The sequence below is a fragment of the Rhipicephalus sanguineus genome, chromosome 5, assembly GCF_013339695.2.
Source record: "Rhipicephalus sanguineus isolate Rsan-2018 chromosome 5, BIME_Rsan_1.4, whole genome shotgun sequence".
Taxonomy (NCBI): Eukaryota; Metazoa; Arthropoda; class Arachnida; order Ixodida; family Ixodidae; genus Rhipicephalus; species Rhipicephalus sanguineus.
The window spans coordinates 109179764-109205617 of NC_051180.1; the positions used below are offsets into that span (position 1 = coordinate 109179764).

The 25854-nt window shown below is 45.9% G+C and overlaps 2 protein-coding genes across 2 annotated transcripts in view; one reads left to right on the forward strand and one right to left on the reverse strand.

The window, feature by feature from the left end:
- Window positions 1–2104: 2104 nt before the first annotated feature.
- Window positions 2105–6883, reverse strand: LOC119394117 (cytochrome c oxidase assembly factor 3, mitochondrial). Its single transcript, XM_037661366.2, has 3 exons — window positions 6758–6883; window positions 6420–6605; window positions 2105–2295 (listed from the first exon to the last, which is right to left on the reverse strand). The coding sequence occupies exons 2-3, from the start codon at window positions 6598–6600 to the stop codon at window positions 2225–2227; spliced, it is 252 nt and encodes an 83-aa protein (XP_037517294.1). The 5' UTR covers window positions 6601–6605; window positions 6758–6883; the 3' UTR covers window positions 2105–2224.
- Window positions 6884–7070: 187 nt separating this feature from the next.
- Window positions 7071–25854, forward strand: part of LOC119394119 (uncharacterized) — a 50281-nt gene continuing 31497 nt past the window's right edge. The window contains exons 1-4 of the mRNA XM_037661367.1: window positions 7071–7216; window positions 7864–8010; window positions 15305–16458; window positions 17943–18033. Of these exons, the coding sequence (XP_037517295.1) occupies window positions 7203–7216; window positions 7864–8010; window positions 15305–16458; window positions 17943–18033 (1406 nt within the window). The 5' untranslated portion in view covers window positions 7071–7202. The remainder of the gene's footprint in view (window positions 7217–7863; window positions 8011–15304; window positions 16459–17942; window positions 18034–25854) is intronic.

Consider the following 25854-nt stretch of genomic DNA (forward strand, 5'->3'; position numbering starts at 1 on the left):
GCATGATTTTATTACAAAGAAATAAAAGGAACATGCATTGACCAATTTGGACATAATGTAAAAAAAGAAAAAATAAAGGCAGCTTCGCATTTGTGATGCCAAGCCTGAAGGAAATGTGGAGCCAGGTGTCCTTCTTTGTTTAGTTTTATTTTTGTCTTTCTTTCTTCATCTCTTTTTCTCTCTTCTATTTCTTTGTCTCTGTTTATATTTCTTTCTTCCTCATTCTTTAACTTTCTATTTCTTTGATTCTCTCCTTTTCTGTCTTTCTTTTTATGCTATGCTCTCTGTCCCCCTCCTCACCCTCACTTCCTTTTCCCACCCCTTTGCTATACTATACCATACAAGGCTAGGTTATGCTCTGCTAGCATGCCTGGATAGCCGAGTGGTTAGGACGCTCGCCTTTGGATTGTGGCTACGCGGGTTTGCATCCCGCGTCGCCAAGAAACTTTTTTTTGCCAGGAATTTCTCCTTTTGTCCTTTCTGTACTTGTTCTCTCATCCAACAGGGTTATTGCATCTCACGCCAGACAAATTGGCGCACCTGCTCTGGGAGCAAAGCAGAAGATGAAGAGAACAATTACAGTGTGTGCCGGTTCATGATGATGATTATTAACTGAGAAGTGATTGCATAACGTAAAACTTGACGGCTCCGCTGTAAAAAAATAATAGAACAGGAACAATTAACCCTGCGTGGTAGTATAAGCTTTGTCGCTTGAATGAAATATCGGTGTTAAACACATCACTGTGGCTAAGACCTAGTACCTGTGCCTTCATATCATCGGTTCATGGCGATCCTAGTAGTCTCCAAGGACGAATTCCAGACCTTATTTTGACACAACTTGTCTCTGCATACGAAAATTTGCAGAGCAACTGGTACTTGTCAATTGCAACAGTAATCGGTGAGTTAAAGGGCCCCTCACCAGGTTTGACAATTTTGAGCTGACGAGCGCAATGCATGCACTGGGCGTTCACGATTATGTCTGCCAAAATTTGCAATGCTACGCGCCGCGCAAATGGGTCAAATTTCAAGCTGAATGCTGCTTGCCCTTCTTCTCGCGGCCGCGCACCCAGAGAATGAGGGTATGACGTACACGGTGGAATGGCCCTACATAGAAGGTAGTGCTGTGACGTTGCTCCTCTACGTAGATGACTGTGCTCTGACGTCACCAACAGTAGCACGTGACACTGCGATAATTATTTGACACGGCGTGTAGTTTGTGCAATTTGTTGCTTGAATGGATGAATAAAACTTGAGAGCAATAATAAAACACACAAACGGAATGTGTGCGTTTTCTTTTTTCATTTTTACTGCAACTCACAGCGAGATTCGAGACTAATCTACCTCCGTTTCGCACGCGTTCGTGTTCTCGCGCTTTGCGCATCCTGCAGACGCCACCCCTTATAACGAAACTAATTTTCTACCGCGTTCCAGCGCTCATTAGGCTCACTTATCCTCCCCCGTCTAACTAGATGTTCATGCGGCACACTGCTAGTCTCGCGTCTGTACAAATGTCGCAGCTTTCGTGCTCAGTAATAGGTTGGAAGCCAAGTGATCGGCGAGGGCGCATTCGGCATAACTTGCAGAGATGAAGCGCAGAGAACACTGCCACAACACCGCTCACGTCTCGGGAGCTCGGGCTGATTCGGGGCACATCATGTGCTCGTCACATTGTGTGCGCACGACATGTTCATGCGTATGCGTTATGTGATCCTCCTGCTCGCGTGCCGAAGAGGGCAGGGAAGGGATTTGACTTGCGAAGGCTACACGGGGCGAGTGGCAAGGGTTTGCAGCTCGTCTCCTCGCATCATAGTTTCGCGCCACTAAAAATTATTGTTTTTTCTCAGCTTTTAACAGACTGATTAGGAAAATTCTTGTGGCATAATGCTCTTTATTGGGCTCGCAACAACTTCCAATGTTTAACTAAAATTCGTTATGTCACCTGGTGAGGGGCCCTTTAATAAAGATATCACTGGAATCTAAGAATGCATTGCATCGGAGATCTTCTCTGGATATGGGTCCTGGTCATGATGCAATAAGATTTCTTACACTGTGGACGTTATGTACTCAGCAGTCTTTATTTTTCCGAGAAAAGCGTAACTACAGATAACGGTGAACTAAATGTACTTTTATTACAGAAACAAACACATTTCACTGGGTCCACGCATGTTGAGCGTCGAGGAACAAGATAACTTTGTACACGAATAAACACTAGGCACCATCTTGTCTACTTTGGAGCTGGTTCTTCGAAGTTGTCTAGAAACTTCTCCTGCTTCACGGCAAGCACCGAGTATGCAACTGCACGACATGTCAAGGTGAGTCACACATAGCACGGCATGATGTTGCCAAAGGAAAAAAAAAATTGGAATAACTAAAAACGTATGTTGTTAAACATGCAAAGAAGGTCTACCTGTTGCGCTAGCTGGCCATGCATAGCTGCTCAGTGTTTGCTCGCGATGATAAAAAAAGAAAAAAGACGCACACAAGCAAGACTGCTAACTTCCCTTCAACACATCATCATTCTCAGCCTGCTTTAGTCCACTGCAGGACGAAGGCCTCTCCCAATATCTCCAGTTTATCCTATCCTGTGCGAGCTGATTCCATTTTATCGCTGTGAACTTATTAATGTTGTCACTCAACCTAACTATCTGCATACCTTAACTGCGTTTCCCATCGCATGGTTACCATTCCGTTGCTCTTACTGTCCACACCTATTGTCTGTTCTACACACGCACGCACGCACGCACGCGCGCGCACACACACACACACACACACACACACACACACACACACACACACACACACACACACACACACACACACACACACACACACACACACACACACAGGGTGTTTCAAGAAATGTGTCCAGTATTTTTTAAAAATCACAGAAAGGAGGTATCTGCCTGCTACCTGCGGCGTTACCTTTACTGTGGGAGAGGGGGTTTTGAGATGCGTACAAACATTAATTACGGCAGTAATTATAGAAATTAGGAAAATTAAATTTTTAAGCAGTGGAAATAAGTGGTCGAGTCAAATGGGCGAATGGAAGCCCTTCCTGAAAATAGCCTATAGCCGCTTTGAAATTTTTGAAAGGCGGCCACTGGTAATCACCGCGGAGCGATGAAATCTGGCTCATTTTGCTGGCGATACCGAAACCTACGCACCAAAAAGCGCGTCTGCTATTCACTGCAGAAACGCCCTCCGTGACGACACTGTTTCCCTCGCACGGGGAGGAGGGAGGAGGATAAGCGAGCGCCGTTATCATCCGTTGATCTAGATACTTCGTTTTGTGGCAACGCTTATCCTCCCCCCCCCCCCCCTACCCGTGCGAGGGAAACAGTGTCGTCACTGAGGGCGTTTCCGCAGTGAATAGCAGACGCGCTTTTTGGTGCGTAGGTTTCGGTATCGCCAGCAAAATGAGCCAGATTTCATCACTCCGCGGTGATTACCAGTGGCCGCCTTTCAAAAATTTCAAAGCGGCTATAGGCTATTTTCAGGAAGGGCTTCCATTCGCCCATTTGACTCGACCACTTATTTCCACTGCTTAAAAATTTAATTTTCCTAATTTCTATAATTACTGCCGTAATTAATGTTTGTACGCATCTCAAAACCCCCTCTCCCACAGTAAAGGTAACGCCGCAGGTAGCAGGCAGATACCTCCTTTCTGTGATTTTAAAAAAATACTGGACACATTTCTTGAAGCACCCTGTATATATATATATATTGTAACATGGTAGGGCGCAGACAAGAACGCCAGCGAAAGAAGAAGACGAAGACGGTTTGTTGTTGGTGCTCGCGCTTGCTCGGCTTGGACCGCTGATCGCTTCAGCTGCTGCAATCTTCTAATAAACGCGTTACTGCCTCGAATGTGTCCTCGAATGCCTCACACATGCTGGGCTCCAACTGAATTTGAAAAAGTGCCATTTTGCCGCCCGGAAGCTCACCATCTTGGGGCATGTTGTCAGCAAGGACGGTGTTCTACCCGACCCCGCGAAGCTCCGCGCCGTCGCCGAGTTTCCCAAGCCGTCAACACTGAAAGAACTCCGGAGCTTCATAGGCCTATGCTCGTATTTTCGGCGATTTGTCCGTAATTTCGCCTCCATAATGGCTCCTTTAACACGCCTACTTGCTGACAGCCAAGGTGTCACAGCATGGTCTTCCGCTTGCGACGACGCATTCGCGAAATTACGTCATCTACTGACATCACCACCGATTCTTCGTCACTTTGACCCAGATGCCCCTACCGAAATCCACACGGATGCCAGTGGAGTCGGCCTTGGCGCTATTCTTGCTCAACGCAAGTCTGGCTTCGACGAGTACGTCGTTTCTTACGCCAGCCGCACTCTCACCAGAGCTGAAGAGAATTATTCGGTCACAGAAAAGGAATGTCTAGCCATCGTGTGGGCAATCACGAAATTTCGACCTTACGTATATGGCCGCCCATTTGATGTTGTGACTGATCACCACGCCCTCTGCTGGTTATCGTCACTCAAAGACCCATCTGGTCGTCTAGCTCGTTGGGCGTTACGTCTCCAAGACTACGACATCCGTGTCGTCTACAGGTCAGGCCGCCGACATTCAGATGCCGACGCTCTTTCCCGCTCTCCTCTTCCCCATGAATACGGAACTGCGTCTGTTTCCAGCTACGATTCTGCGTCACTTACATACGCTGACATGCCATCTGAGCAGCGCCAGGACCCTTGGATAGTCTCTATCATGGAGTTCCTGTCTCGGCCATCACCACCTACCGCCACTCGTTCGCTGCGACGCACAGCTCGACATTTCACCGTACGCGACGGGCTCCTGTACCGCCGCAACTACCTATCTGAGGGCCGCAAATGGCTGCTGGTGATTCCTCGCCAGCTACGGACCGATATCTGCGCCTCCTTTCACGCGGATCCCCAGTGCGGCCACGCCGGCGTAATAAAAACGTATGCACGCCTCCGGCTGCGGTACTACTGGCGTGGAATGTACCGCTTTGTCCGACAGTACGTACGCTCGTGCTCCAAGTGTCAACGCCGGAAGAGCCCAGCGCACACAGTCACTGGACCACTACAGCCGTTGCCTTGTCCCTCCCGGCCCTTTGATCGCATCGGCATAGACCTGTATGGCCCCCTTCCCTACACACCTGACGGGAACCGCTGGGTGATTGTCGCTATTGATCACCTGACACGCTATGCTGAAACTGCAGCGCTGCCAGAGGCCACATCACGTGAAGTCGGCTTATTCATTCTTCAAAAACTCGTTCTTCGCCGCGGCGCACCTCGCGAGCTACTCAGCGACCGCGGACGTACGTTCCTTTCTGAAGCCGTGCAAGCCCTCCTTCGTGAATGCAACGTTGTGCATCGGACAACCAGCGCGTACCATCCCCAAACCAACGGAATGACTGAGCGCTTTAACCGCACACTGGGCGACATGCTGTCCATGTACGTGTCCGCTGACCACACCAACTGGGACCGCATACTACCCTTTGTTACTTACGCCTACAATAGCGCCACTCAGTCTACGACAGGATTCTCTCCATTCTTCCTTCTTTACGGCCGTGAACCTTCCTCGTTTATGGATACCATTCTTCTGTACCGCCCGGACGCTTCAGAATCCACGACTTTATCTGAAGTCGCCAATTATGCCGAGGAATGCAGACAACTCGCGCGTTCTTTAACCGCCCAAGACCAAGCGCGCCAGAAGGACCGTCACGACGTAAACCTGCCTACTCCGTCATATTCGCCTGGAACGTTGGTGTGGCTTCGCGTTCCCTCCTCTGCTCCTGGCCTTTCCACAAAGCTACTGCCTAAGTACGAAGGCCCCTACCGCGTCCTACGTAAAACATCCCCAGTCAACTATATTATTGAGCCTGTTCAATCATCTACGGACCGCCGTCGTCGCGGCCGCGAGACTGTTCACGTCGATCGACTGAAGCCGCACTATGACCCACCAGTTGTACCTGTTCCTTAGGTCGCCAGGATGGCTCCTTTTCCGCGGGGGAGTGATTTGTAACATGGTAGGGCGCAGACAAGAACGCCAGCGAAAGAAGAAGACGAAGACGGTTTGTTGTTGGTGCTCGCGCTTGCTCGGCTTGGACCGCTGATCGCTTCAGCTGCTGCAATCTTCTAATAAACGCGTTACTGCCTCAACGTTAAACGCATACCATCAATATATATATATATAGCCCAAGCTTCCAAACACGTTGGCTTTTGTACTTTGGCTTCAGCCAACACAAGGAGAAAACAAATCAAGACGGGAATACAATCGTTTGCAATACTGAGCATTCGTTGAGAAACGAAGTAGCAGTAGGCTGACGTAATTTGAAAGGGGTGGGCCACATATCACAGGGCAAGGTTAACCCCGCCTGCCTGAAATGGGCACATTTTAAACGAAAATCAAAGCGTTCATTAACGAAACACGCCAATCAAGGATACATATTCCACACACTCCGCCGGCAAGGAGAAACCCCGTCAGCAGGTTTCGGTGTCGGATCCGTTTCAACCTCCGCACTCGCTCCATGTTCTCCCTTTCCACGATCTTCATGTAGTTGAGCTGCGCCGATCCGCTCAGCTCCTTCTGAACGTCGATCTTGGGCATAACGTTGTCCCCCGACATTCTGCCTGGAAGAAATATCGTGAAGGTGAAACGCTCAAGCGCTACACGGTAGCAGACGTTCCCAGCGCGTGCCGCTCCTCTGTTCGTCCGAAGAAAAGTGTTTACTAGATCACATCGGCCAGCAAATAGCTCGACATGTCAAAGCGCAGCCCCTTACCTCGACTTTCGCCCGAGTTTGTCGTAAGTTTAACAGCGAAATGCAAAACATACAAGCAGTGAAGAAGTTACGCGCACACTGCGCACGCACATGGGAAGGGAACACAACGGCACAAGCACAGACACTAGTCGAACAAATCCACAGGAAGCCAGAAAAACTTTTTCATAGCGAGCTAAACTTAACAAAAGAAATCACAAGTGTAAAATATTACTCTAAATAAAATTGAGAGTTTATTACAATAATAATTTTAGTCGTTTGGGCATTATCGTTGACTACTAATTTGGTGGCGACAGATAAGCTGTATGAATCAACTTGTGTCAGCGCAACGGCAGCCATATTATTTGTTGTGGTTTCCCTTCATACCATGATTTTACACACGGATGTTGGATATATTCTCCGAATTGGCTCCGATTAGGAAGCGTACGTCATAGTGAGAAGCTTGATAATGAACAAAAATGGGTAAATATTCCTTCGCACATTTTCACGGCTCCCCGCACGGATATACATTTGACAATGTTTATGCTTTGTGAAGCTAGCCCTAAGAAAGTGACCTTCAAATGTGACTCTTTTTGGCGATCATTTACGCTTACGTTTAAGATAGACGCCGAAAAAAATCGGAATCCTTGAGCCCTTGGGCTGGAGAAAATTTATGTTCCTAGCGTTAGCGTGTGCTCGTATTCTTTAGCCGAGATAAAACACTTTTTTGCGTAAGCCTAATTCTGCTCTTCCTAAGGGACGCGAATGTGCAATGATTAGGCCTAGTCCTCTTCGGCTGACTGCTGCTCGGTAAAATGCGCTAGCTTTGCAACGTTTTTGTCTCGACGCGCCTACATTGCCCCGTATTGTTGCGAAAGCCTGTGCGGTATGTTTTCGCTTTCGTCTGAGCGGTTGTATACTGCGAAAACCATAATAAAAATCCGCTTTCAGTACGCAGTCAACTCTCGCTTCATCCGTTCTATGTAAACACTGGTGTCAATTATGTGTAATCGCGAGTGATTAATACGGTATTTAGCGCCGTTCGCTCGCTTTATGTAGCCTTCATGGTGCGTGGCTGCTGTGTCTGACGCGATTCAGTGATTGTTGCTCCGTTTTTTTTCTGTTCGCAGTACGAAATTGTACAAACAGGGACAGTTGAATGGATACACGTACTGCATTCGGCAAATCTTCGAGGAAAACACTCTTGGGTTCTCCCACGGTAGCGGTAACGCCACGAAGCTCAACAACAAGTGTCACGGCTTCGCCACTGAAGAACAGTAAGTATACGAAACCCTGTTTTTGGTCGTTTTGTCGGCGCGTGTGTGCGGTGCTCTCGTTTGACAGGTGTCGGGAAGTCGCACGATTGCGAGCGCTGCTGGACGCACGGCCGTTACCGTGCGCTTCTAATGCTGATGTATTACTGCGTGGCTGACATTTGCTTTGCCGTGAGGTATTTTTTCCTCTTTGCGTGGGGGTTGCCGCAATTTCCGCGAGCGTAGTAGGTAGGCTTCATGACGTATCTTGGAAGCACCGCCTGTGAACAGAACGTAGCACCCCGTTAGCGTCTGTTACTTGGACGCTCGTGGTTAGCGGGTGTGGGCCCTTTAGTAAGAAATAGTGCAGTACTCGAAACCCACGTCTTGTCCCCTTATATTGATTCAGCAGTGCAGTGCCTCACTCGGTAATTAGAAGCTTGGAGTCGGCGTTTCCGGTTTATTTTTTCTTGCGTTCGTTTTGGTGCGATTTCGTGTAGTGTCGTGTGTTGATTGTCAAAACTTATGAAAAATGACTTCTATATACCGGAATTTGCGGCTCTTCATTATTCTTGTGCATTAAGCCACAATTCTTCAGGGTGAGAACATGTACTACATACAGCTTGATATATTTATCTCGGTGTCCCTCTGACGTATCATCACTTCTTTGATTTACCTCATTTTTCTCAGTGTTTCCCCGAACAAGGGCGAACGTCTGTACTGCAAAAACATTGATGTACTCCCCATAACGAGTTATCATAGTATCGCATTAAAGGGATGCTAAAGAGAAACAATGAATTGGTTTAGATTGATAAAGTGTGCTCGGAGAACTCTTGCGTAGCTTATTTTACCACCATAGGTTTATTATTAGAGGAGAAAACCAAGTTCAAAGTTTCAATTTAAAATTTCGCGCCGAACTTTGTAATTCATGACTTAAAAGGTTTCAAAGAGCATTTAACGTATTTTGCCGCCACTGGCTCGACGAAGTCTGCACAAACTCGTTATGTCAAGTCTCTGGCCCCCTCAGAGGACAATGTACTTCGATTTAACCGATTAGGAACTACGTAGGCCCAAGCAGGCGCCGTCAAAAATATGTGACGTCACGGCAAATGGTGCGGGAATTCCAAGGTGGCGTCGCCACCTGTATTTTCTTTTTGCGCGTTTTCTCGCGTATTAAGCGTCTTCTTGCAGCAAGCGTGGTGTTTTTGGTATCGTGGAAGACTACTTTACTAATGTGAGAAATCATTTTGCTCTTTAGTGTCCCTTTAAAAGTGCCGTGTTTATTTAAACATATTACAAGCTCTTTGTTTAGCCGTAGATGTCTTTCTTTTTTCTGCTTAGTATGGTGACGTTGGAATTCGCGCTGTACTTGTGCTGCCCACTTGGATAAGGTTTAAGATAAGGTTGTTGACCCGGAAGACATGGGCTGCAGTCTGACAGCCTCCCCCCATGCAATCTCTGTGTCTTCCTGCAGCAGATAACCTTGTTTTGCACTTTGTTGATTAGGAAAAGGCTGTATCTGCACAGCAACAAGTTTCACTTTTCTAAGGGTTGCAAGTTTCGGTTTTTGTTCCGCCCTCCTTTGTTTGTGTGTGGTTGATATGCTGTGCATCTTAGTTTGTGTTATCAGTGGGCTTCTTTCGACATGCCTCAAAGCTTCTCTGAAGCTTTTCTTAAACATGATCAGAAAACAGCTGTACTATTTCCTTTTGTGGCACCAAGATTAAAAATGTAGCTAAATAACATTGCTATTTTAAATTGAAATCACTCCTCAGATTGTCATTTGCAGTGGTTTAGTGATGGCATCGCAGACGCTACAGGCAAAGCTTTCATGCCTTTATGAGCATTTGCAGATACTTTCTGTTTATTGTCCATTGTGTAATGTGCAAAACAGATGAAAGGGGCAGTGATGATGTATGAGTGTCGGCAAGTGTCATTTATTTATTAAAAATACTTCGAAGGTCCCAAGAAAATGGACATTTGAGCTGAAATGAGAAATGTTTGTGATGCAGGGTGCTTTATTGTAGGCATGGCAGGCAACAGAAAATTTGTTTTGAAGGAACAAAACTTGAGGTGTCTGCGTAATTTGGTAGAAATGGTCAGGCGGCAGGAACTGAGCACACAGTAAAAGTTTCTGAGCATATCAAAGAACTGTCGGTGACATCTGTAGGTCAGCTACAGCAGAGTCCTTCATTTGTGTGCTATTGACCACTTCAGGGCTTTATCTTTTTGGAACCCTCTTGTTTTGTTTCAATGTGTAGGATGTGACTCACTAAGATAAGGAGTGCTTCCTACGCTCTCACCTGGGGTCCATCCTTCTCGTGCCTTAAATCTTACGTGGCATTATTACCACACAAGTAATAGCAGACTGGCCCTTGCTTTTGTGATGCAGGGTTCTCACAGCCATGCGAATTAGACCTTTACTCTATTTGTCTACAACCATTAAATGCTGTGCTACGCACGTTAAAGAGGCAGCATGCATAAAAATTTCAACTTGATCACCTGTTGCACTGTTTGAAGTTCAATAATTTCTTTCTGAATACAGAAATAACAGTAACAGCTAAAGGCCATAGTGCCTGACAGAGGCTCTTACCCCTTGCGCATTTGGCATACACGTACATGGTTTGGATGAGAGTACAACAGAGTGACCAAAAATTCAGGAAAGGGCTGCAGTGATTTATGAGCATAAAGATGTCGATTAGAAAATGCATTGACATTCTCAAACAACTTCACATCAGCTTCGTACTGCAAGTTACAGAAAAAAGACTTCCAGCTTTTACCTGCATAAAAGGTGCATGTAGCACTTCAAGTCGAAAGAACCGTCTTGCAAAAAATTAAAAAGAAAAAGCAACAAGCCAATCTTAGCTATACAAAGCCGCAGTCATAGTCCTACGTCAGTGTGTTTGTCATCTCTCCCTTAGTCTGTATGGACCTATGACAAATATTTAGCGCTGCATGTGTCAGCCATGACGTCATGTTTCTGTGCCTGGGGTATATATAATTGCCCTCTGCGGTTAGCTCTTTGTTAAGGCAAAGATGTTAACCTTTGTGATGCACTGAGCTAGTGCATATTTTTGTTCGTGCAGTGCGAGCTGTGTCTTTGCCCTGTGAAGAATCTCAAAAAGAAGAGTGCTGACGTTAAACTAGCACATGTGATTATTAACATGCATGTGAATGTTGAAGTACGGTAAAGCATTGGCGGAAGCTGTCTGGCTTGCGATTTTTCTTTCTTTTTTTTTTTTATTGCAGCTAGTGTACCAACCTCCGAATGCTTACAAAATTCAGAACTTTAAAATAGCAGCCTATTAATTACTTTCAAGACGTATCTTTCAGCGAACCACTAGAAGTGGCATGCTGTTGCTAACTTGCGGTTGCGGGTTTGATGTCTGGCTGTGGCAGCCATTTTCTAGTGGGGACATTGTACAAGTGCTCTTGGACTCGTATTTGCAGTTGCATAGTGGGAAAACCCTATGGCCGAAATGTGATTTGTCTCACAGCATCTTTCATATTTGCTTCTTGGAATGCTGGTTTGATTTGATCTTGACAAAAAAACTTAAATACTATAGTTACTTGCTTTGTTTTGCTTTGTCGTATACGTAGTGGCATGACTTCTGTGTTGAGACATTGACAGCTGTCAAACCTAAAATACCAAGGCATCCATCAAGTTGATTGGTTTAAATGCATGCCGACAGAATCGTACAGGATGGCTTTTGAATAAAAAGTTTAAACTGAATATCAGACATATATTTTTTAAAAGGTTGTCTTACTCCTTGCAATATCTGCCAATTATTTTCTTCAATGTAGCATCGAGTGTGATAATTATTAGGCCCATTTTAATGAGCTTAGCATTGTTTGTGAATTTTCATACCACGTTGAGTCTCCTGATGTTTGCATGGCAGGGTGGGTGGGGTATTGAGCTGTTGTGCTGAAGGAGTGGGGTTGAAGCCAAAAGTCGTACAAACCATTTTGGGTATGTGAAAGTGAGAATGTGCCTGTTATACACTGACAGAAAATTGACAAAAGGAAGCTTTTATAAAATCTGATCAATGCTTTGCGAAATCGAAACAGCTTCTCATATATTCACACGCATGCAGACTTTAAATGCACCGGCATGGCAGGTCATGAGGGTACACCCAGAGAGCTCAACATGTGCACGATGCTTTTACATTGAAGCTTTATATGGCTAGGGCATTCCATTTGTAAGCGAGCAGAAATATATGTGCCACAGAAATTGGGCCATCTCCACTATTCACCACTGGTCCACTAAATATGAAGAAGCTATCCACGGGCAAAAACTTATGTACCACAGAAACTTGGCAAACCCCAGAATCACGACTGGTCCACTAAAAATGAAAAAGGAAACACACTGGGAGCAAGCACCAATTAAGATCGCATACGAAGCACGAAGAGCATACGGCAAGCCAGACAAGACGACGCATATTGCGAAACGGAGAATGGGGCTGGAAGAGTACCATGATGCTCAAATGGAAAACTTTATAAAGGATCGTCCGCTGTATTCAGAAGGGACTTTCTGGACAGGCATTTTAGCGTTAGTGGCAGGGTGTGTGATTGGCTGTGGTTTGAAAATCAGTGTCACCTCTGTGTCATGTGCTATACAGCTTCACTGAATGAAGGAAGAGAATTTTGAGGGCTCGTTTCTTTGTTTGACACGTCCTTAATGAAAACCAGCAGATAATGAAGCCAAAGAATGTATAGGGTTTTAGAATTGACAGTAGTCGGAGACACATCTACACCATGACGGTGTTTATTAGAACAGCAAAAACCCATAAAGAAGAAGAGGAGGCATGCGCCAGGAGCCCCGAGAAATCCTTTTCTCCGTTGCTCTGAATCTCCAACATAGGGGATGTAGTAATTGTTATGTAGATATGAAGGAAGTGAAGTGGAAGAAAAGGCAACTTGCCGCTGGCAGGCACCGAACCTGCAACCTTCGAGTTATGCGCCCGATGCTCTTACCAATTGAGCTATGGCGGCGGACGTCCCTTTGTCCACTCATCAGGTATTTACGTGCATGCAAACCTGGCAGTGTTAATCAGCGCTGCTTATAGCCATGAGAAGTTGTCTTTTCGTCCATTTTACTTCCTTCATATCTGTATCACAATTACTTCAGTACACTTAAAATGTACGATTAATTACTACAGTATACTTAAAACAGTACAATTAATGCCCCCTATATATTCCTTGGCCTCATTATCTGATGGTTTTCAAACAGCTTCACTGGTCATACGCCTTCACAGAGTAGAATGGATCCTTAGTTTCTTTTCGGTAGCTATACGGTGCATTAATATACTATTGCTTCATGGCTGGTTGCATTAATGTTGGCAGTCTTCTTGAGATTTAGAGCACAGTTCTCGAGTGCCCATTTGCGGGTTTCACGTTGTGCTCTTGTGTAGCAGAGTCAATGCAGAGCACAGTGGACATTGAATGCAAAAGGAGGGCGCTTTTTATGAAGGCTTGTTCAAAAATGTTGCGACGGTAAGCTCTCTCTAGGGCAACATCTGAAGCCTATATGGAGCATTGTACACAAAAATCTTCGGACTGTGAAAATTTAATGCCAAACATGGCACGTACCTCGTGCGTTTTGGTGGTTGTGGGTGCAGCCTTGCCTGGGGTAGTTCATATTCACCTGTCAAAATGCCACCCATCCTATCTACTAGCATATAGGTTTGTCAACAATACCCACGAAAATCTTTGGTATGTCATAGGTTGGTGAACTGCAGGCTCTCTGAAATGCTTTTTCTCAGTATATCGCGATTTCATTACACCTAAATAGCTGCGCTCAAATTTCGCAGGAGTGAGTATTGTAAGCTTTGGGGATGTTTTTTTTTTTTATTATTGCTTCATAATATTCCAGCCATGCATTCTCAAACACGACTATGTCTTAGAAGTGCTAATTGCCAACAAGAAGGCGAAACTGCACATGGATAAAGAGGAAAACAACCATTATATTGGGCTGCAAGCCTAACATTGCTGTCAACCAGATGTGGTTTGGCCACTTTGCTATTTTGTTGCAAACACCCCTGTCTGCTGCTTTTATGCTTGTAATAAGTTGATGCCCACATGGAGTGCAGCATCTGTAACAAAATTTTTTAGAACTTAACTTTCATTATAATTAGGATTCTTTAATTAAATATATCACCGTGTAAGTGGCATGCCATTTTTTTTTCTTTTAGGCGAAGTAAGTGTGGCAAAATGTTCATGTAACTTGGACATTATAGAATTAACCTGGTGCACTAGATGAACTTTCACAGCATCCCACCTGTGTTGTTATTCTAAAGTGTACAGAGAGGTCTCACACTTTGTTATCTTTATACGTTGTGTCTTCTGCTGCGTTTTGACGAGTACGACTATAGAAAAACACTGGTGTGTGAGAAACAGGTGCACAGTCTGAAGTAGTAACTTGGGCAGTGTCTAGTTTGGTCTCTCAGTGGCTGCTGATGATAGCTGGATAGAAGGATCGCACGCTGGCAAAGTGGAACTTCTCATTACATGTTTTGCTTAACACCAGGAAGTGAGCAGCCACGCATTCTTTGACTGCGAAGATAAGCTGACATTTAGAGAATGCCGGGACATAATATGTCATGCCTTTTGGTGTGCAGTCAGCTTTTATTAATCCCTTACTACCTGTATGGGTGGAAAATGAAATTGTGCCAATTCCCTAATATTAGTTACTGAATGCAATACCTTTTTCTTATCAGTACCATTCTGTGGTAAGTGGACTTTCGTGAGGTTCTGTTGTGTCTCGTGGCTGTTTAACTGTCTCCATGGCACGGCTGTACTTGAAGAAAAAAGAAAGGAAATATATGGGTAGAACTAACTTTGTAGTTATATGGTTTGCTGGTGTGGGGTGGAGGGGCATTCCCTTGTCTCAGTGTCATGGTGTGATGAATAAATGTGCGTGCCTAGCCTCAACTACTGCGTCATGGTGGAAGCTACGGTGGAAAGCAGTATGGTGGCTTTGTGTGGTAGATCACATAAAAAAAAGAACTGCATTAAACTAATGCCATCGGGCAGGTTTTGCATTGATATTTGCTATTAGGATGCCTTCTCTGTCTCTGTGTGAGGTCCTAGTGAACATAACCAAATTTTGGAACCACTTATATATACAGATACTGGCATCACTGGCACCTTGCTTGGTCCTTGTGTATCATTCTGTGTTAACGAGTGAACGAACTAAGCCATGCTGTGGGCTATAGCTTTTTAAGGTTTCATTTGCAGTGCTGCTGCACACGTGCATCCCATAAAGCTAATTTTGCCACTTTATAGACCTGATATTGAATACTCTTCTTCTGCTCCGTAGGAATGGGAAACTAGGGGCCCCTGTACCAGCCCGCCTGTACACTAGCCCGGCAACTCTCGTTGACGGGTCGCTCGTTGGAGGCCGCAAGGAGCAACGGCGACAGCGTCGGGCCGCCCTGTCGCTTCCTTCCGAAGGAAAGCTGCGCTTTGCTGACCGGCTGCGGGCCCTGCTCAAGCGCGAGAATCACCAGTCACCCCAGCCCGGAGGCGCACCCCACGACCCCTATGACTTTTCGGAGGCCCCTTCCTCCGGGTGTGTGGCAGCGGCGGCTGCCCCATCGCCGCAGCAAATTTCCGTCTCTGCCCCACTCGCCACCGGCGTGCCCTCCTCACCTGCCGTGTCCGAAGCGCAGCGGACAGTTGAAAATGGCAGCCTCGGGCGGCAGAGCTGCGAGCTGCCCCTCAACCATAGGAGTGCCCAGTCCCAGGCAAAAATCTTGCCAAAGGAAGTCCCCGTCCACCAAACACAACAACTCCAGCGGGTGCCCATCGTCTCCCAGCCGTTGTCATCTGTGTCCTTCGCCAAGGGAACCACTGTGTTTGGCTTGGCCGAAGTCAAGCCAAAGGTTGTTGCCACCAGTAGTGGTGGCACGGCAGTCGTTTGCTGCAGCAGTGGCACTGGGACTACTGCCGCTTCTGGAGGCGCAGCCAAGCTGTCAAAGACTATGAACCGGCTGCAGGCCAAAATAGCGCAGAACCGAGTGCTGGACAAGCTCAAGCGAGCGCAGCAGGACACTGGTGGGCACGTGTCGAGCCCTTCTAGTCACAATCACAATCACCGGGTAATGGTGTCGTCCTCCGCATCGTCAGTATCATCGTCACTGCTCGCAGGAGCAGCGTTTGGGCATGACAGGCACGAAGTTGCCAAGGCGGGTGTGTTAGCACGGCCGCGGGAGAGGCCCGGACGGGACAGGCGCGTCAAGGTGGTGCCCGTGGCTGTGGCTCCTACAGCGGCGACCACAGATTTGGCAAACACTCCTGCCGCCGCTTTGAGCAATCTGCGACGCTTCTGGAATGCGGAGAAAAATTCTGGGACGGAGGAGGTGCAGGCGGCAGCTGCTGCTAGTGGAAGTGGTGGTGGTGGTGGTAGTGGTGGGGGTGTCGGTGGCTGTGGTGTCCACCAGCTCCCTGGGGCGAGTTCCCAAGGAGGTGCAGGTAAGAAGTGTGTGCGGGTTAATCTGGATATATGTGACAGTGTGTAGGTAGACAGGTACTGATTGCTTTTATGACTTGCTAATGATTACTTTTCATAGTGAATACTGAATCTGTATATTAGCAAATATTTGAAATGAGTTTAGTGAAACCACTTCAGTTTCAAATATTAGGTAGTCACCTGACTCTCCATAGAAACAAATGTTATATATTTTTTGGGTATAAAAATGAGCAGTTAAAGAGAGTGTGTAGTGTTTTGTGCTTTTAGCTGTTTTAAGCTATTGACAGTCACATTTAAACTTCACCACAAAATAAAGTTGGAGCCGCTGTTTGTATTTTTATGGTGATGTTTTGAACATGAGTTTCACATTTTTCCTTAGGACATAGGTTGAAATGTTTTTCTGTTTAGCTGTTTCTTTGCATGTACAAAGTTTGGCAAGCATTGCATAATTGCCTAGTGTACCTTGCTATGTTATGGCAAAACCCTTGTTTTCTGAACTTTCAGTTACGTAGACTCTTTGCAAACAGTTTACGGGCCACACTGTTTGTGACTGCATACACGGCGCTAAGCCATGGTTGCTTTGTGGGTTGCAGTGTAAATGAATGTGGGTGGACAAAAAAAGCCCTCTTCACCAACAAGGCGCTTGGTGTGACAAATGAAAAAAACAAGAACAATATGAAATAGCATTACAGTAGGTAATGACGAATGCAATAAATGCACAAGTGCCACCACAATGGAGTTGGTGGGGCCTTACCATGCTCTTCTAGGCTTCAAGTATTGCTTTACTTGAGGCAAAAGTGCCTTATATTCCTGAGGCAGTGAAGAAGAAAAACTACTGTCAAGTCACTTTGGCACTTCTGAGGAACGTTGCCCGTAATTTCTTGCAAGCTGAATTGTGTACAGTTGAACAGGTGTATTTATGTTGAAGTTTTTCCCTCAGAGTCCTGTTTTTCGGCGCTTGCGTGTTAAATTCGACCAGATGATTTCTTATAGGCTTGCTTAAGAACCAGTGTGCCATCAGAAGGTGCATATGTACATGCAAAATATGATATAATGTTATCTCCATTTTTGTTTGGTATGAAGAATTAAGATTTGTACCAACAGTCATTCTAGCAGTATGGAGTGAATGTAGGTGTCTGTATACATTACACAACTGCACTTTCGCTTGCATAGATAAGTGGCATCTAAACAGGCTAGGCAGGATAAGCTGTTACACTTTAGAGGGCTCGGTTTTTCAAAGAAAAGTGTAAGCCCTTATTCTTGCTATCGAGTGGTGCACTGGATCGGAGCAGCAGCTCTGGCGATGTTTGCAGTGACCTGTGCTTCATTGAAGATGGTTCGTTGCGCATCGACAGTTTAAACACGTGACGTATCCTAGAAAGAGCAAAGATTTTGTGTGCTCACTTAGCCTGATTGGGTGTCTCTTGACATCATGGTTTGCAAGGGAGGCAAAAGCTGCAGAAATACCATGCCTGGTGCATTGCAGATCTGGACAGTTCAGACAGTGATTCAAGCGAGGATGAAGATGGTACTGGTGATAGAGCGCCTTCTTTATGGAACTGGGATCTTGATTGCAGGTAAGCATTGGGACGGCTTGTGTGTAGTGTCCTCACCATTCACCCTTACCTATGAGTGCGCTGGTTGGCTTCTTTTCTGTTGTTCTTCCCCTTTTCAGTGAAGTACACATAGAAGTAAGTAGCCTTGGTCCTTTCTTGTTGACCATTAGGAGGGAATTGTACGCTGATTTTCTGTGCACAGAGTTGGGAAGGTCAATCTTCTTCTTGTTTTTATTAAGAAGTGCAGTTCGTTGTACATACTTTGCTAGTTTTTAAGAAAGCTTCAGCCTTTTCACATTATGAGGTACCATCTGACGATAGATATAACAGTAGACTTGCGTAACAGGCCGACATTATTTTCTTCTTTTCTTAAAGGTTTTCAACTGTTTTGGGAGAGCGTTTTTTATACAGGAGAATAAGCTAGGACAGATTTTATGAATTCAAAGTTCATTTGGTGATGTAAATAATGAAAGAATCGTCAGTAATACCTTACCTTTTTTAGTACTAAAAGCAAGTAAGCAATGTATACTTGCCAACTCTCCTTATTTTCCCGGGAAACTCCAGAGTGTTCAGCAATCCTCTCAGTTGTACGAGCCTGGCCATAAGTCTCCCGGAAAACAGCCCCAACCCGGCTGCGAAAAGAAAATAAAGGATGGCAGTTCTAAAATTTTCTGGTCCATGTCTGTAGTGTGCTGTACGCTTGTTAAAGGGACACTAAAAGCAAATAACAATTTATGTCAGAGTGAAAGGCCAATGTTTGAGAACGTCTAAAATGTCAATATTATCAAAAGCACTGCTCTACTAATCGAGAAATTAAGGTAAATGTAGGAGATGATATGTACCACCAGTGGGACATTTTGGAATGAGCCCGATGACATCAAGAGTCCCAAGTACAATTAATCACTAGTACTCAAACTACTTATAATAAAAAAAAATAACATTCCGTACATTACAAGACGTAATAAAATGCTGCTTGTGCGTTTCTGTTTCATTCTTGGAAAAAAGGATTTCACATTACCAAGGAGAATGGCGCGGGTGGTTTAAAAGTTCCGTTTTCGCCGGGCTGCTCTCTGCTCGCGCAGTCACGTCTCAGTGATAGTTCCATTATTGCGTACTGTTGCGTGTGCTTTGCGCGCTCATGAAGTTCGCTCTAGTGGAAAGTTAGGCAAAATGCTGCGTCCCTGTTATGTTGCCGGGTGCCTGAACGGTGTGCGTCGCTTGAGCAACAGCAGCTGCAGCAAAGAAACCGACGTGAGTTTCCAATTGGTGCCGCAAATAAACCCCTACGCCGAAGTGGTTGAGGGCCGTGCCTCTGCGACAGTGTGCCAAACAACCAAAAAATCTGTGTGTGTGCTCGCTGCACTTTCGTGCAGAGGATTGCGAGATCATTCGCAACTTGGGCAAGGCTCGTAATCTGTCCTTCAGAGCAGAAATCGCAGCGTAGGCTGTAAAGGCAGGCAACATTGGGCAAGGCAAATGCTACGTCTGGAGGCCCTTTCCAGGCGGGCGATTGGAAGTGTGCTAACGCTGTGTGGACCACTAAAATGGGATTTTCTTTCAAAATAACCAATTCCTTGGCATGAAACAAGCACGACGAGTAGACTTGTGCAAAAAGTAAATTTTAGGTTCGAAGTGAGTTCGAAGCGAATAGTGATTTGGTGAAATAATTTCGAATTGAATTTGAAAAGTATATATCCCATGTTATAAATCAAAATGACCATGTTGGTCATGACCCAACTAACCTGCACAATATTTCTTTAAAAATTGAAACAAGGCATGCGCAAATGTCAATTCTTTTTGGTTCAAAGGAAGTGGAAGCTACTTCGAATAGTAGCAGGATTTGACTTTCGGTAGAATGCAAGTGATAACCTGTAAAATGTTCATCCACAGACGTCATCCACAGAAATGTAATCAACGTATGTGATTTTTTTTAGCACCGACAGCTGTAGGCGTGAAAGAACTAAGCACGCGCAAGCACAACCAGAGCAGTGAGTCCAACCGCGAACCGCGCGCACGACCACGTGAACTCCAACCAGGTCGAACTCCTTTGGCAAATAATACGCCAAAGCGATGGCAGAAGTAAATGCCAATCTCGAAGGCCTTGCTTTTGCAAGCAATTACGTCACAGACGCCATCTTTGCAATACAAATCTCAAAGGCTATGCTTTTGTTATGAGCATAAAGTTTCATACAATTACCTAGAGAGGAAACTGGCGCTGCGATCGTTCAGCCACCATGGGGATGATGGGAAGTACTGGCTTCGGATTGGATTTCGTTAACTCTTTCGTTACCGCAAGAAAATGGCCATTTTTATAGGTCTGAGGAAGAAATTTATTGCTAGTATAAATGATGCTCTAGGTAACATTGCAGCACACCAAATTGTGCATAATGAATTGCTCTTTATAGATAACACAAGTTTCAAAACAAAAAAGATGTTACAAAACTTACGAAAAATCTGAAATCTACCACTTTAGCAGGAGCTTGAGAAAAACAGTACAAACAAAACACAATATCTACAAAAATATCATGAACAAACAAAATTCAAAATGTACATTTTGAAGGGAAATGATCTAGGAATATTCTAAAAAAAAAATTAACAATCTGCATAAAGCCATTTTTCACACAGATCAAAAATACTGCAGACCGAAAACTGCTTCACCGCTCGTGCCATGCGGTGAAGCAGTTTCTGGTTTGCGTGAAGCACAGGTGGACGCCACAGGTTTCACAAAGAACGTTCGTTTTTTTTTTCAACTTTGCGTTCCTCATAGCACTTGCGGCAGTTTTTCCTTTTCGGCATCTTTTTGGGGTGGTGCTGCACTTTTTTTTGGCGGAGGCTCCACTCGTGGAACATCATCCGCATCCACCTCGAGAAGCTTTTGAGCGAGCTCCAACCGGAAGGATAGCTGGTCAAAATTAGAGTTTCTCTGAAGTTCTGGGGCAGAGAGGTGTCGCTGACGGTGTTCTTGAAAAATAATGAAACTATTCACAACTGCAATGTCAATGCAGTGAAAGAAGAGAGTTTTCCACCACCTCACACATTTCATCAAGACATTGTAAGATGCGATCAGCTGATCTGATCGATCTACGCCCTGCATCCCATAATTATATTCTTCAACCAGGAGCGGCTTCTGAATTGGAACGAGGCTCCACACGCCACCTCTTTTCTCTTTTCTTCTGGCTGTCACACTTTTGTTGGCAGTGTGTGCAGTAGACATCATATGAACAGCTCTCTTGTCCTTCCACTGCATGTACAGAATGCTGTCCCGGCGTAGCCACCGAACTTCGCCTCTGTGATTTTTTTCCCATGTGGGGTCCTTCAATTCGGATGGAAAACACCGGCGGTCCTTCCGTGTAATGCCGCAAGCGAGGGTTTTCTTTTCCAAGAGGTGAACAAAAAGTGCCGCCGACGTGTAGAAGTTGTCCATATAGACAATATATCCCTGATCAAAGTACCTCCCGCAAAGCTTTGTCACCACATCAAATGCTAGTCCACTGGCGCTAGACGTTTCTCTTTTGCCTGCGTACACATAAAATTGGACCGAATAACCAGTGTCCCTCAGCAAGCACCCACAATTTGTACCCCCACTTTACAATTTTATCACGCATGTATTGCCAAATACCCGATCTTCCTTTTGATTTTACCATTCTTTCGTCGACAGAGAGGTTCCGCGCAGGTTGGTAAAGCTCCGCGGATGTGCTGTTCATGTGTTCCAAAAGCCACACAAACCGGTGAAGCTTGCCATGGGAAGCCACAGTAGTCGCTTCCGGATCACTTACACTTAGAAAGCGCAGAAGTGCTGAAAACCGTCTCCTTGGCATGATGTTCCGTGGAAGAAGGCCCGAAAAAAGAGAACTGGTGCTCCAATAGAGGTGAATGCGCGGGACGTGCACAATGCCCATATAAATGAGAAGTCCAATGAACTTCACCATTTCCTCCGGAGTCGCCTGTTTCCACGAGCCATCTTTTTCGGCATACGTCGGAAGGCCCAAGATATGCATCCAAGCATATTTGTTGGTATTTTCGCAGATGGTCCTGATGACCTCTGCTGTGAAAAACGGGAAAAAAAATCGCGCGCCGTCGTGAAACGTTTTGCGCTGCTCCGGTGTGCCGGGCCGAGATGCGCGCCGGGCGGCCTCCTTGGTGAAAATTGAAGCTTTCTGGCTGCCGGCGGCAGCACATCCTGTCCAAGCGCTGTGCGTATCCTGCAGATAACCAGAACATCTCAAAGGTCGTGCACCGAGATTGGCAGATATAAGCGCTTCCGACGGACGAGGCCGCTCAAGGCCGAAAATGAAACTTACCGGTACACAGCTGAGGATGGCCCGGGCTGGCTCGAAGCATCGTCGCTGTCACCGCTTGAAGATGAGCTGGTGTCGTCTTCGGACTCGTAGCTCGACTCAGCTTCACTAAATTCGTGAGCGGGTTGAGCACACTTTTGAGCGGAACGTTTTTCCCGCGACTCAGCCCCGCGGGTTGACGATGCCATGGGAGCGGCCGAGAGATTGCCGAGCGCGCCAACGCTAACGCCCGATGCGCCCCTCTCGCGTAGATAAAGAGAAACAAAACCAAAACTGCTGCAAACTGGCTAAAAAGGCCAGGTCAACAAGTTAGAGACGCGACGGACCTTCAGAAACGAGCTGTATTTTAATAACATTGCGTAAACTCCGAAGCAAAGCTCGGTAGCGAGTAGCAGGTGTCGTTTTCATGTAATTATCACAGCCAAAATTTATTACCTCGCAAAACTGACGATACAATTTGATAATTGACTTCTTAGGAATCGTTTGATACCAAAATGTTGATAATAACGGAGCACAAACATGAGCAGCGCATTTTTTTCCCGGGTGTGGCAGCCACGCCCCCTTTTGCAGTAACACATGTGCATTTGTTCGCGAATAACTCCGTAAAAAATCGCAATGTCGTCAGAGCGGGAAAATTTAAACGGATTGTAAAAGAGCAGTCCCAGGACTAAACGCGAGATGCTGCAGCGTGCACGGGAAAAATTTTTACCGCGTCGAAATCGGCAGCTTTTTTTGTCGATCACCGGTGATCGATTTGAATAGGCGTGGTAACGAAAGAGGTAACTAGCGAACTGTCTACGGATCTTTTTCTACAGTTTCAGTTTCGTTCTTTGTGAGGCGTGGGCAGTGGGGTGCGTTGCAAAGCTTTCAAGCAGTGCTTTTCTTGCTCAAAGAGGCTGAAGACCGCTAGGTTTCTTGGTTTGTTGCCCCGTTGCAGCTTTACAGGTTGTATTTGACAGTTTTAACAAAGCGTCGTGCACTCACCGCTGCGCATAGATGTAGCATCCCATGCCAGTGCAGGAAGTTGCATAGAGTTCACGTTTTGTGGTGAGCACTACTTGTCAAAACTCTTTCAAATCGACTGCAAAATGACAGCGAAGTTAAGTAGACGCACCGTTGCACTCCTCTCACTTGACTTCACAACAAAACGAGAGATGCGTTGGAGGCAGGCCACTTGGACAGATGCACCTGGCATCGCAGCAGACGATACGTTAAGTGTTTCTTACTCAATACAGTGCTGTTATTTCCATAAATAGATAATGCGTACTTTCGAGGCAAAGACAAGCGCGTTTGTTTCAAGTGTTGTAAAGAAAATAATTCATTATATTGTGATGCCAAATCTGGAACACAATTGCAGAGCAATGCTTACCCTGGTGGTTGAATTTGTCCAGGTTTCAGTTCCATCTCACGGTCACACAAACTTTTTGCAAAATGTTTTGCATACAAAATAATAAAGCAAGTTTGAACTGGAAATAACCATATCGCTTTGTTTTACACTCAAAAAAGGAGCGTCGCGAATTTCAAGAACCTAATCCATCCGAAGCAAATCCGAAGCCTGTACTTCCCATCATTCCCATGGTGGTTGAAGCGCCGCTCAAGGAGCCCGCGTAGACACTAGCGCCAGATTCCCCTCTAGGTATTATTGTAAGAAACTATGGTTATGAGTAAATGCCAATCTCGAAGGCCCTGCTTTCGCGAGCAGTTACGTCATAGACGCCATCTTCGCAGTGCGCATCTCGAAGGCTATGCTTTTGTTTGCGTCATCCGAAGGTACCTGTCGCTTGAGCCTCTCATGCGGCTAATGTGACGGTCAAACCAGGCCAGGCTGCGTGAATAGTCACCGTGGCCGCTCTCTCGGTACTCACTCGGTCGGCTCGGAGTGCACTTTGCGACGTATCATACGGGAGCGGTCCCACAGTTACGACGTAACAGCGGGGTTCCCAATACATTGTACCCTATGGGAGCTGTGCTGGGACCGGCAGAAAACGACACAACAGCCGGGAAAACGCATCAGAAAGGAACATAACAGTGGGGTTCTACTGTATCCAGAGGATAGCAGCCCTCCACTGCAGTGAAACCTCTTTTACAGGGGGGTTACATGCGGACTAATATACACCTATTCGTTCATTTTGAATACTTCGAAATTTCCAAGAATTTAAATTCGAATCGAAGCGAATTCGAATACTGCAATATTCATTCAAATATTCGAAGTTATTGAATATTTGCACAAGGCCTATGAAGTTTCTGGAACGCTGTTTCAGCAATCAACATCTACTTAAAGGGGTTATGAATCACTTTTCTAAGTAATGATCTAATGACCTCAGTATTGGAGTTTACTGCCTCCCGAATCGATTGCCGCAAAAATTTCTCAAATCCGTCAAGAATGAGCGGAGTTACGGGGGTTTGGCACATGCTTTCAGCGCTTTCTCTCTTTTCTCGTGCCGACGAGCGCACTGGAAGTTACACAGGGAGGGATGGCATGGGGGAAAGAAGTTACGTCAGCGCGCATCATGAAATGCGATCGCTCTCCCACTGTGCTTCGCGTGCGCGAGTGCAGCTACCGTGTACTGAAGAGTGCGGCGCCGGCAAGTGGCGGCACCCCGTGGCAAGAAGAGCATCTGATCTGAACGCCGCTCTCGATTTACGTCGGCTATCGGCCAATAAGCATGCTATGTCTCTTGCGACGTAAACAGGCAGATCCGCGACGTCAACGGGCAGATGCCCCGCCCACCGACGAGAGTGAGAACCGGCCTCTGTTTGAAAAGAGGGCACCTGAGGAAACGGCAACTTCGCGCTCCGCTTGTGGCATTTACGCGGCGTGCACGTCTGTAATATTTGGCAGAGCAGTTCATAGCCGTGTCAGCTTTCCGCAGGATGTGTTTTTTCAACAAGCCCAAGGGGTGCTTCATGACCCCTTTAACATTTGCCTTTACTGTCCCTTTAAATGACTTTCACCGTAGTGCATGCCGTAGTAATTGCTAGCGTCTGAAACTTTACTGGCAATTATTCAGAGGTGTCTATGATGTTGCTGTAGTTATGAGAAACAGTGAATGAAAACTTGCACCACTTTTCTTTTGTTGCATCCCCCCCTTCACCCCCCCACTACCCCGCTTTCATTGGTCGTGTAATGCTGCTTTTCAGAGTACATTTACAGTTCTTTGTTTCCAAACAGAATGACAAGTAAGCATTGTCACACAATTTCATAAAACTGCCTTGCATGTTCTTGCTTACAGGCAGAACAGTTTGATAAAAGTTAAGATGTTAGGCATTTGTTTGTCTCAACTGGTTAATACATCTAACGACATATTTTCGTTACTTTCTAGAAAGGATGGATAGTTTGAGTAAAATTGTTGGCTCCCTTGTTCATACCTGCTAAGTCTCCCGGATTTTGAACGTTTCTCCCGGTTGTACGGGTCATAGGAAAATCTCCCGGAAATCCAGTTTTGCCCCGCGCGTCCAGTGCTTTGTCTGGCCGTTAGCAATGTCTGTAGCCGTTACCGATGTCGAGATAGCGCATTCGCCAGCGCTCGCGACCGTCCCCGTC